The following is a 12720-nucleotide window of genomic DNA, read 5'->3' as shown; positions in this document are numbered from 1 at the left end:
AGATTTGAAGCACCCATGAGACATCTCTGTGAAGATGCTAAGTAGGCCTCTAGGTGTATAAGTCTAGAGCACAGCATATAGGACAACCTAGAGATACATATTAATATTTGAGAGCTACCAATGGTAAAGATGGATATGGAATGAGGGTGTCCAAGAAGAATGTACAGAGTGAGAAGAGCAGAAGACAGAGGCTAAAACACAAGAACAGCTTTCATAAACAGGCAAGGAAAGAAAAGAAGCCCATATAGGAAGTAGAAAAAAAGCCAAGATGCAAAAAAACCAGGAGAGGTGGATCCCACAAAAATGGAGAAAGTATTTCAAGAAGGAGTTTTCAGTAGTCTTAAATATCCTAATGTTCAAATAAAAGAAAAGAGATCACCGGATTTGGCAAGCTTCAGTGGAGTGGTGCATACAAAAACCAAAAAAGTGAAAAAAAGGGGGAAGTAATGAAAGTGACTGTTCTCTTTCAAAAGGCTCAACCGTGCCCCCCAACCCCCTCAAAAAAAGTGGAAATAGGGGGACAAGTACAGAATAAGTGATCAAGAGAAATATTTATTACTATTAAGATGGAAGAAATGGGAATAACTTTATCTATTAAAGGATTAATTACTGAAAAGGGGAAGAGTTTAAAGATACTGATGAGAAGGAATGAGTTCCAAAATGAAGAGGGTAATTATTCTTGAACAGATTATAAATCTTCCACTGAACTAAAAGGAAAACATAGGTTAGTTAATATTGGTAGGTAGAAAGAAATGTCTTGAATTTCAAAGATAAAGTAGAAAGGAAAAACAAAACTAATTGTGAGCAATGAAGGGAGCAGTGAAAATCTGAAGTTTGAGGAAAGGTGAAAATGTGGGAGAGTATCTAAGGGAATAGATAGGAAGCTAACTAGAGATAACTAAATAGGGACGCCATGGACCTACAGTGCTGCTGATTCTGCATGTCTGTGTGATCTTTTTTGGAACAGCTCAAAGGCTAAGTATAAAAACAGTAATGTAGATTTGCAAGACAACTAGGATAGAAAAACAAAGAGTAATACATGAATGACAAAAGTAATCCATAGAGTCTGAAGCTTGAGTCAGGAAGGGAGTAAAAGCACAAAGGGCAGGGAGACTTAAGAAAATGTAGTAGGAATCACAAATGAGTCTAAAAAGCAGCTGAGAAGAAGGGAGTGAGAGAAAAAGGAGGATAAGACAGCACAGTGGCCGGGCGCGGTGGCTCAAGCCTGTAATCCCAGCACTTTGGGAGGCCGAGATGGGCGGATCACGAGGTCAGGAGATTGAGACCAGCCTGGCTAACATGGCGAAACCCCGTCTCTACCAAAAAAATATAAAAAAAAAACTAGCCGGACGAGGTGGCGGGCACCTGTAGTTGCAGCTACTTGGGAGGCTGAGGCAGGAGAATGGTGTAGACCCGGGAGGCGGAGCTTGCAGTGAGCTGAGATCCGGCCACTGCACTCCAGCCTGGGCGACAGAGCAAGACTCTGTCTCAAAAAAAAAAAAGACATCACAGTAATAGAATGGAATGTTGGCTGAAATTTCATAAGTACAGTGTAGCCATGGGTATGAGTTCAACATGGAGTGGAATGAAGGGACACTGGAGTTGAGAAAGGCACGCTGATGCATAACGAATTATCTAAAGGGCTGACTCGTCAAATTACCAAAAATGATTCCAGATCTAAGTACGCTAAGATCCAAGCGGAGAATCTTTTCCCAAACATAATCGTGTTACAAACATTTGTCAATGTCTTTTATTCTCCTGGGATAAACCAGGAGGTCATTATATTAAAGAAAAATGGATGGTATCACAGCTTGGATGATACAAGCCTCAAATAAAGTGGTTTTATATGACAGTGGAGGAGTACTGATTGCAATTAGAAATAGAAAGCAAGAGGACTATTTTCCTTACTTTAGGTGGTACTTAGTAAACGAGGAACTGAGCTTCTACAGCAGGTATTAGCAAGACACGGCCTGTGAGATTTGGCTACTGCTGTTTTTGAATTAGTAAAGTTTGTTTGAAACACAGTCATGCTCATTTGTTTCTGTATTTTCTGTGGCTGTTTTCATACTACAATGATATTGTTAAGTAGTTGCAAAGAGATTGTATGGTCTACAAAGCCAAAATATTTACTATCTGGCCCTTTTTAAAAAAAAGTTTGCTGGGCCGGGCGCGGTGGCTCAAGCCTGTAATCCCAGCACTTTGGGAGGCCGAGACGGGCGGATCACGAGGTCAGGAGATCGAGACCATCCTGGCTAACACGGTGAAACCCCGTCTCTACTAAAAAATACAAAAAAAAACTAGCCGGGCGAGGTGGCGGGCGCCTGTAGTCCCAGCTACTCGGGAGGCTGAGGCCGGAGAATGGCGTGAACCCGGGAGGCGGAGCTTGCAGTGAGCTCAGATCCGGCCACTGCACTCCAGCCTGGGCGACAGGAGAAAACCCCTGTCCACTAAAAAAAAAAAAAAAAAAGTTTGCCAAACTCCACTCTGTAGCCGGGGGAGTGAAGACATGGGGGCAAGGAGGGGAAAAAAAATCTGTTTCAGTTACATCTCCACTTTCAGAAGTAAGCGGCGATAACATTCTTTGAAGAAAATAAAGGCAGTCTGTTTCCCTCAAATAAGGATTTCAAAGGACACTGGAAAAAATATGCTGGGAAGATGTATGAGGATGAATTGAGGGACAGCATAAGGTCAGAAGTAAGGTTATTTATAGAGAGTAAAAATGGCAAAGGAGCAGTTGAGAACTTTAGGTTGTAAAAGCCTGGAATATATATGCAAAATGGGGAATATAATAAATAATTAGTTAATATGAAATAAGTAATAAGATTCATCCAGTAGTGAGAATTGTAGAAAGGATAATCATTAACAGTTTAGTTTCTGACACTTTCAGAAATGCTTGCTAGCCATCGAATCGAATTGAATCGAATCTAATCTAATACAATACAATATAATATGAAGGTAGAAAAACATGGCAGTTTATAAAAAGGGGTGAGGATTGGGGTGGGAGACAGCTAGAACAGTGGGATAGGACATGCAGAAACATGGTTTAAAAAGAGACTAACAAAACTGGCACTGAATTACAAATGTTGAAATTCTTAGGGCAATTTCAAAGTAGCTGTGTAGCTCACAAAAGAGAAATATAGTCATGTGAAAAAGACTAAACAAATCTCTCAACTGCTTAGTTTCAATTGTGAGTCTGCTATTTCATTATTAGGAAATTACAGTAGAATGACACTTCTTTTTTTTAATCACTAGAAGGACATGTTGATAATTTATTTGCTAAATGTTTATTTTTAAAAAAGTTTTCACATGTATATTTTCCAAACTGTTATATACTTACCTGCTTTGTTACTAAGCTTATATAAAAAAGTTTGGCGAGGGTCTGAGTGATCTCGACATGTCAGCTGCAAAAGCGAACCTGATTTTTTCCATTTCTGCATAAACCAGAGACCTAGAGAGTCATATATTACACAGAAGTATGAAATAAAACATATAGAAACATATGCCAAGATTATTCATTTTAATATATATTTCACTTCAAAAGATGACATTGCCTAAATTAGCATTTTTGCTGGCTAATCAAAAATACATTTGGAAAATATTTCCATGTTCTGATAACATTTATAAACATGCATGCTTAGGTTAACTATGAATTAATGGTGGCTGATGAACAGCTTGCTATTTCTATTTCATTCAGTAATAAAACAGATAATAGCACATGAAGAACAAATTGGAAAAATCATACCTTTAGATATATTCGTTCAAATGATAAAGCAGATAAAGAAAAACTTCAAATACAGTAGTAGGTCAAATGCCTACACAGAATGATCAGTCTATAATTACAACTGAGTTATGACATAATAGACTAATTGCAAAGGGACCACGTCTTAGAATGAAAAATTGTTTAATGTTTTCAAAAGACAGCTGAATATCATTTGTTTTATACTAATTTTTTTATATATTATCAGTAACCCATATTTAAATGCATCTTGCTCTTAAGAAAATTAAGCAAAATCTTAATCACTCAAATTAGTGTTCAAGACTATTCCTTTCCATTTTCATTACTTCTAATATTAGACAGGGAAACAGGAAGAGAAGAGTGGCAAAACAATCCTTTAATTGGTTAAATCTGACAGCTGGAAACATATCTGGGAAAAAGTTTAGTGAAGAATGAAATTCAAAGTACTATATTCTATTCATGTTGGGTTCTATTACACATGATTTAAGGACTTCATTTTTCTCATTTCCGCTTTTTCAAACTGTAAAAGTCTAGAACTGGCTGTATTTTTTAAATCACCAACTTGAAATGGGATACAGGAAAAATGGTATGGTTTGTTATTAAAAGGAAGTGATAAAGGAAACAGAAATAAGATTTTCAGGGATCAATGAAAAGAGACAGAGTTAAATACAATTTATTTTCACAATGGGAATCATTGACTAACTTATAAATCATTTTTGTAAAAATCTAAGGGAAAAACCAAGCCAAACAAAGGCAAATCAAGGCCGGGCGCAGTGGCTCGTGCCTGTAATCCTAGCACTTTGGGAGGCCGAGGTGGGCGGATCACAAGGTCAGGAGATCGAGACCATCCTGGCCAACATGGTGAATCCCCGTCTCTACTAAAAATACAAAAATTAGCTGGGCATGGTGGCGTATGCCTGTAATCCCAGCTACTCAGGAGGCTGAGGTAGGAGAATCGCTTGAATCAGGGAGTCAGAAGTTGCAGTAAGCCAGGATCGCGCCACTGCACTCCAGCCAGGTGACAGAGTAAGACTGTCTCAAAAAAAAAAAAAAAAAGGCAAATCAAGTTCCAAATATTTGTTGAAGAGAATATAAATACTAATCAAAATTCGGGTCTTAACTTTCATATTAACTTCTCATAATATCTCTTTACTGTTTTTGAACCAAAGTTAGGATTAATATTCTGTATAAAATGTTATAACTTTATAATGTATTAAATGTAGGTGTTTGTTATCTGTTCAAGTAATGGAATGACAAAATAGTTTGTTTATAAGATAAAACTTTACTAAAAATATTTAGAATTTAATGGAAAAAAAGAAAACAATGCTCTTGTGAATTTTGACAAATGCCATCTCAATATAAGACAAGTCATTTTCCAAAATGACTTTTATCAACTTATTTCATGTGCATAACAAAACAGAAAATTTGCTACATTTTTTTGTTTCACGAAATTCCCAGTGTGTGACAAACTGGTTCTAAAATAAATACCAGAAAATACTAAGTTCACATTTTTTTCTCTATTCCATATTTTTAATACAGAATAAAACTTTTTACCTGTATTAACAAGAGCACTGCTGTTGTAGAGTGTACCAAGGTGAGGTCCAGAAAGAGACAGAAACGTATGAAGTTTGTTGAGGTAATATTTAAACCTTGGCCTTGTAAGCACTGAACGAATTATTAAATTGCCCAATGAATGTCCAATAAAGCTTTAAGAGGGAAAAAAAAGTTATTTTTCTCACAGCATTAGTTTTAGAAAGAAAAATCAAAGCTGATCCACTATAAAATGGATGTGAATACTAACAATTTGAAAATTTCTAATGTTGTAAAAGTATAGTGATACTTTGAAATGATATACCACATTTTGAAGGAAAAAAATGTGAGAATGTATAGAAGATCCTCATTATTATATAATTTAAATGTTTATAGAAACAAGATATTAATCTGAAAACTTTTATTCAAAGTTTGTAACTGCTTAGATATAAATACATACTAAAGATAATAATATAATGACTACTTATTTGCCTTCTTAGGTACATACACAAATTATTTACTTATTAACTCATCATTTCAAACAAAATGATGAAATTGTATTTATAAAGGACAACTTGGAAAAGTATATATCTGTTTCTCTTACTCTCTAGTCTATACTTCAAAGATGGACAGGTTTATGACTAACAGTATTTTCAAGGCATAGGTAAAATATGTGCATTTTCCTACTATAAATCTTCGCTTATGCAAAAAGAATAGTATTTATGTAGCTAGCACTTCACTTTTATTATGAAATGGTTTAAATCAGTGGTCCCCAACATTTTTGGCACCAGGGACCAGTTTCACGAAAGACAATCTTTCCACAAACAGGGAGTTGTGGGGATGCTTTTGGGATGGAACTATTCCACCTCAGGCATTAGATTCTCATAAGGAACACAAAGCCTAGATCCCTTGCATGTGCAGTTTAAAATAGGGTTCACAAATCTAATGCTCACTGCTGATCTGACAGGAGGCGGAGCTCAGGGGGTAATGCTTGCTCACCCACCCCAATGCCATTCACCTCCTGTTGTGAGGTCTGGTTCCTAAGAGGCCACGGACAGGTACCAGTCTGTGGCCCAGGGTTTGGGAACCCCTGGTTTAAATCAAAAGAGCCTGTTTACTTACTGTTATTTTTACAATAGATGGTATAAGATTCCCTGGGGACAATTAGCAATGAAAGAAGACAGCTTGAGAGCTGTCTAAACACTAGCTTGCAGATGTATCTTGTGAGAAGCTCAGGACAAACTTCCCTCCCAAACTGAACTTCCTAAAGTAGTGGGGGTGGGAATTCTGATGGTAGCTAACAGTCTACAATCAACCAGATTACACTTTTGGAAAATGATTGATTATAACTGACAATCTAACCTGAAAGACAATACTTTTGAGGAATAAGTGAGTTGAAATATTATTTTTCTCATCATAAAATAATAAACGAATAAAAGCTAAACAAGATTTTAAGATCCACAAATGAATAATTACAAGAAAATAATCTCTTCCTCCAACCAACAAACCTGAACCTTCTCTCATATTTTAACAGAATTCTGTTTTTTAAAAAGTGACTTTAGGTAAAAACTGCTTATCTCTCTTCTTATTCCCTATACTTCAAGTTGGAAACAAACTGTCCAAAAGCTTACAGTATGCAGAACCAGCTTCTTCCTCTAACCTAGATGGGATATGAATGTAGTCAGTTTATTCTACCCTTTTTGAAATAAAGACTCTTCTCTCCTACATCTATTAACAAGATCTAATTAAATAATGAAACTCATATTGGCGTAATCATCATGTCTTGCTTGTGGAAAACTAACTCACAAACGTATACAGTAGTCATAAAATCTGGCTGGGCAAGGTGGCACACGTCTGTAATCCCAGCACTTTGGGAAGCCAAGGTGGGAGGATCATTTGAGCTCAGGAGTTTGAGACCAGCCTGGGTACCATAGCGAAACCCCCACCTCTACAAAAATTAGCTGGACATGGTGGCACATGCCTATAGTCCCAGCAACTTGGGGGGCTGAGGTGGGAGGATCGCCTGAGCCCAGGGGGTTGAGACTGCAGTGAGCTGAGATGGCGCCACTGCTCTCTAGCCTGGGTGACTGAGCAAGACCCTGCCTCAAAAAAAAAGTATACAAACTTTTAAAGTGTTTTTGTTGCTTCATATACATATATGTAAGTCACAGAGCCTCTACATATTCACAGAGTTGTAACTCACTATAATCAATTTTAGAACCTTTTTTCCACCTCAAAAAGAAATCCTATATCCTTTAGTTATCCCCACCATCCCTCATCTTCCCCAGCTCTAAGTAAACACTAACCCACTTTCTTCTCTACAGATAATGCTTTTTTGGACATTTCATATAAATCTTTCCCTAAAATCTTTACTTTTTTTCACTGTAAATTAATTTGAGTTGTAGTCTCCTATATTTCAGAATAGGACAATCCTACCACAAATTCTGTTTAACTTTTCTATAATTCATAGAAATATAAAAATAAATTGAATAATATTAAATAAGATACCTTATTTTGGAGACTGTTAGACTATATATCTGAATATACTGTATTATCTCATCCAAAAGACGATCAGTCATGCTATCAAAATCAGCAAAAGTATCATTCTAAAAAGAAAGCAAAGCACATACATTGTATTTGGGAATATGTATAATCACAAGAAAAACTAACAATATAAACATTATTTTTAATTTAGGTACTGAAAATATGGTTAAGTCCAACGTTTTTTAGAGAAGTTAGTGAGTGTAATATTTGTTATATTAAAATGAGCAAAGAGACTAAATTTCTAGGGGAAAAAAAGGTTCAGTGTTCTTAAAATACTTACATTATTTAGTTGTTTAGCTCACTACCAGTATGAAACATAACATGCTTACAATGGTTTAATTAATGAAATTTTTCTATAGAAATGTGGAATTCTAGAAGTGTTTCATATGTGAAGAGATCATAAATCAAAATGTAAATCATATATATTTCCTCTGGATATATATTTACATTAAATTTCATAGAAATCAGAAAAACGATTTCTACTATTACAGGCATTTTGTAGTAAGTCAAAATTAAGGTAGAAGCTAGTACAAAAATGTTTGTTTTCACTGAAAACACTGTCATATTGTACCTGATTTCTCTCAGACATAAGAAAATCAATTCTTCCCCCAGGCAGTCCAAGTTCAATGTAAGTTTTTACTAATCGAAGATCTGCACTGTTTCCTAAAAAATGAAAAATGATGTTTAAAGGATGAGATAAAGTAAAAGGTACAAAGTCCACCATCATATATTTTTACAGTTTTTAGAGACAAGCTTATGGCCTATGCCATTTGTGAATAGACAATGTACTATGAAATAGAGTTCTCAATTTTTATGTCAAAGTTGATTTCTATTAGCCAGGCAATGTCAATTCAACAGTTTTTTTTTCTTTTTTGAGACAAAGAGTCTTGCTCTGTTGCCCAGGCTGGAGTGCAGTGGCACGATCTCGACTCACTGAAACCTCTGCCTCCCAGGTTCAAGCAATTCTCCTGCCTCAACCTCCCGAGTAGCTAGGACTACAGGTGCATGCCACCACGCCCAGCTAATTTTTTGTATTTTTAGTAGAGGTGGGGTTTCACCATGTTAGCTAGGATGGTTTTGATCTCCTGACCTTGTGATCTGCCTGCCTTGGCCTCCCAAAGTGCTGGGATTACAGGTGTGAGCCACCATGCCTGGCCAACAGTTTGTTTTTTAGGTGGTTTTGGTGGCTTTCACTTTTCTACTTAATAGTGTATTTATTTATCAAACTGTTAGCATATCACTTTGGTGACTGCTGGCTACAGTAGCTACAAATGGTGCCTTACCATCACCATTCTAGGTAATCATACAGCAAACTCTGAATGCACTTTAGATTTACTCTGTTGACTTTCCTTTGGTGATACTGGCACAGACTGAGAAAAATAAAAATCCATTTAAACATCTAAGAAAGTTTATTTTAATAATTATTAACTCAAAAGGCATTCACACATATACTTACAATACAGATACAGAACACAAGCGTTCTTCAAAAGGTTCATGGAAAGCGCATCATAAAAAAATCTACGTATGGGTTTGAAAAATGTTTCACACCAAAATAAACACATACTAATCTGTTGTAACATGTCTGAATAGAATCTAGTTTGAGGCACGAAATCAGTTTGAGGCTGGGTACGGTGGCTCATGCCTGTAATTCCAGCACTTTAGAAGGCCAAGGCGGGCGGATCACAAGGTCAGGAGATCGAGATCCACCTGGCTAACAGGGTGAAACCCAGTCTCTACTAAAAATACAAAAAATTTGCCGGGCGTGGTGGCAGATGCCTGTAGTCCCAGCTACTTGGGAGCCTGAGGCAGGAGAATGGCGTGAACCCGGGAGGTGGAGCTTGCAGTGAGCCGAGATCATGCCATTGCCGACAGAGTGAGACTCCGTCTCAAAAAAAAAAAAAAAAAAAAAAAAAGAAAAGAAAAAAAAGAAAAGAAATCAGTTTGAAAAGAAACCTTATCAAACAACATGAATTCTGCTAAAATGGAAGCAAGAACAAACATCAAACTTATGGTGAAGCTTCAGTGGAAGAATGGTGAAATAACTGAGGCTTTACAAAAAGTTTATTGGGAAATGCCCCAAAGAAATCAGCAGTTTACAAATGGATAACTTGTTTCAAAAAGGGAAAAAACAATGTTGAAGATAAAGCATACAGCAGTAGACCACCCACATCAATTTGTGAGGAACAACTTCATTTTGTTCATGCCCTAATTAAAGAGGACTGACAATTAACAGCACAAACAACAGCTGACATCTTAGACATCTCAATTGGTTCAGCCTACAGAATTCTGACTGAAAAATTAAAGTTGAACAAACTTTCCACTCAATGGGTGTCAAAACCATTGTGCTCAAATTAGCTGCAGACAAGAGAAGAGCTTTCAATGGAAATATTAAACAAATGGTATCAAGATCCTAAAGCATTTCTTCAAAGAATTGTAACAGGAAGTGAAACATAGCTTTACCAGTATGATCCTGAAGACAAAGCACAATCAAACCAATGGTTATCAAGAGGTAGAAGTGGTCCAGTCAAAGCAAAAGTGGACCAGTTAAGAGCAAAGGTCAAGGCAACAGTGGTTAGGAATGTTCAAGGCATTTTGCTTCTTGACTTTCCAGAGGACCAAAGAATGATAACATCTGCTCATCATGAGAGTGTTTTGAGAAAATCAGCCAAAGTTTTAGCAGAAAAATGCCTGGAAAAGCTTCACCAGAGAGTCCTTCTCCATCATGACAATATTCCTACTCATTACTCTCATGAAGAGGGCAATTTTGTGAGAGTTTTGATTTACAGTCCTGATTTGGTTCCTCTGACTACTTTGTTTTCTTATCTTAAAAACTCTGTAAAGGGGATCCATTTTTCTTTGGTTTTTAATGTAAAAAAGAAAGCACTGACATGACTAAATTCCCAGGACCCTCAGTTCTTGGAAATGTACTAGAATGGCTGGCATAACTGCTTACAAAGGTGTCTTTAAGTAAACAGAGTTTACATTGAGAAATGAAGTTTACATTTCTATTTTTATCTTTTAACTCCATTTTCCCACAATTTTTGTTTGTTTGTTTTTTTGTTTGTTTGAGATGGAGTCTTACTCTGTTGCCCAGGCTGGAGTGCAGCGGCTCAGTCTTGGCTCATTACAACCTCTGCCTCCTGGGTTCAAGTGATTTTCCTGCTTCAGCCTCCTGAGTAGCTGGGATTACAGGCGTCCAGCACCATGCCTGGCAAATTTATTTTTCCACATTTTTTCTGAATTCCTCTCATATATAAATACAAAAATAATTATCTTCAAAAATAGTGTAGTATTCCTTTGGTTTACTAGCAATATACACACGTCATTATCAACTGCTGAATTTTTATTTTACCTGATATTTACCTTTTAGAATTTTATGATTTAATGCATTGACAGAGGTAATTGTTTTATTCTTCATTTTAAAAGGAGTACCTCTAACATTCACCACAAACTATAAGTTTTCCATAGGCTTGAAATATATATGCTTAATCACATTAAGGAAACAGACTAATCCGACTGAGATGAAAGTTTTGTGCTTACTTTTAATAATTGGGAATGGTTATTAAATTGTATACAGTTTCTTACTTGATTTGCTGATGTAGGGTATTTTATTACTAAAATTCTTTATACTTACTTATCTTTCCATTCTGGGAAATAAACCTTATTTGTTACAGTAACTTACTCTAGTGTATTAATTCCAAGTGCTAGAGTTTTGTTAAATATATTTGAGTTCATTAAGCATATTTATGTTATATTGGTCTACTGTTTTTTGAGGGTGGGTGTTGGTGTGATATCTTTATCGGATTTGGTAACAAGGTTAGGGTAACTTTAAGGAATAAAATGGGCTCCTTTATACCTTTTCCTCCATTGCTCTAGAACAATTTATGTAACATAGGGATAATTTGCTTCTTAAAATTTTTTAAAAAGAATTTCCCAGAGATTCTACTGGGTCCAGAAGTCTTTCTTGGAAGATAATTCTTTGAAAACTTTATTATTTGGGGAAAGGGAAGAAAAGTTAGCATTGAGAATGCTTTATTTCTTGAGAGTCTGTTTTTTTTTTTTTTTTTAAAAGAAAAATCTACAATTTTATGCTAATTTAGTACCAGGGACATTTGTTTAATATTTTCATAATCCATAAAAATCCAGTTTGTTGCTATAGAATCTCATTATAATACAGTAATATTGCATTGGTCTAGAGAAATTTGGCATCTTCTAACAGTTCCTACATCTAGAAAAAAACTGTTGAGTAACCAAACAGCTGTCATTAAACCCCAGCACTAAAGCCAGGTACCTGTATTTAGAATTTAATTTATATCTTAATTAATGAAATTTTAACTTCTTAGAAATACTGATTTTTCTATTTCTAGCACATAAAGTTTAAAGCAGTCAGGTAAAAGGGAACCAAAAAGACTATCAAAGGGAGACAAAATAACTGCCATGAGGTGACAGCCGGCAAAACCAACAATAAGAGAGAAGATAAAAAAAAATCCACTGAGTTCATGTCCTTTGCAGGGACATGGATGAAGTTGGAAACCATCATTCTCAGCAAACTAACACAGGAACAGAAAACTAAACACCACATGTTCTCACTTCTTAGTAGGAGCTGAACAATGAGAACAAATAGACACAGGGAGGGGAACATCACACACTGGGGCCTGTCGCGGGGTGGGGGACTAGGGGAGGGATAGCATTAGGAGAAGTACCTAATGTAGATGACAGCAAACCACCATGGCATGTGTATACCTATGTAACAAATCTGCATGTTTTGCATGTATATCCCAGAACTTAAAGTATAATGAAAAAAAAAATCCAAAATTAAACAAAATGTTGGCACATAAGTGTCATTTCCATGGAAAGTTTACTTACGAAGGAATCTAATATTACACTTAAGATAAGTAAAATTAAGCATA

General features: G+C 36.0%; 1 protein-coding gene across 13 annotated transcripts in view; it reads right to left on the bottom strand.

Annotated features, from left to right (window-relative positions):
* Positions 1-12720, bottom strand: part of FAM135A (family with sequence similarity 135 member A) — a 135207-nt gene that overhangs the window by 20444 nt on the left and 102043 nt on the right. For all 13 annotated transcript variants that reach the window (XM_003897792.5, XM_009205456.4, XM_009205455.3 and 10 more), the window contains 4 exons: positions 8382-8473; positions 7775-7872; positions 5291-5442; positions 3338-3448 (listed from right to left, as the gene is read on the bottom strand). In XM_003897792.5, the coding sequence (XP_003897841.1) occupies positions 3338-3448; positions 5291-5442; positions 7775-7872; positions 8382-8473 (453 nt within the window). The remainder of the gene's footprint in view (positions 1-3337; positions 3449-5290; positions 5443-7774; positions 7873-8381; positions 8474-12720) is intronic.

Source organism: Papio anubis, chromosome 6 (genome assembly GCF_008728515.1).
Source record: "Papio anubis isolate 15944 chromosome 6, Panubis1.0, whole genome shotgun sequence".
Lineage (NCBI taxonomy): Eukaryota > Metazoa > Chordata > Mammalia > Primates > Cercopithecidae > Papio > Papio anubis.
The sequence above is the reverse complement of the archived record's forward strand: the minus strand, read 5'-3'. Positions and strand labels throughout refer to the sequence as shown.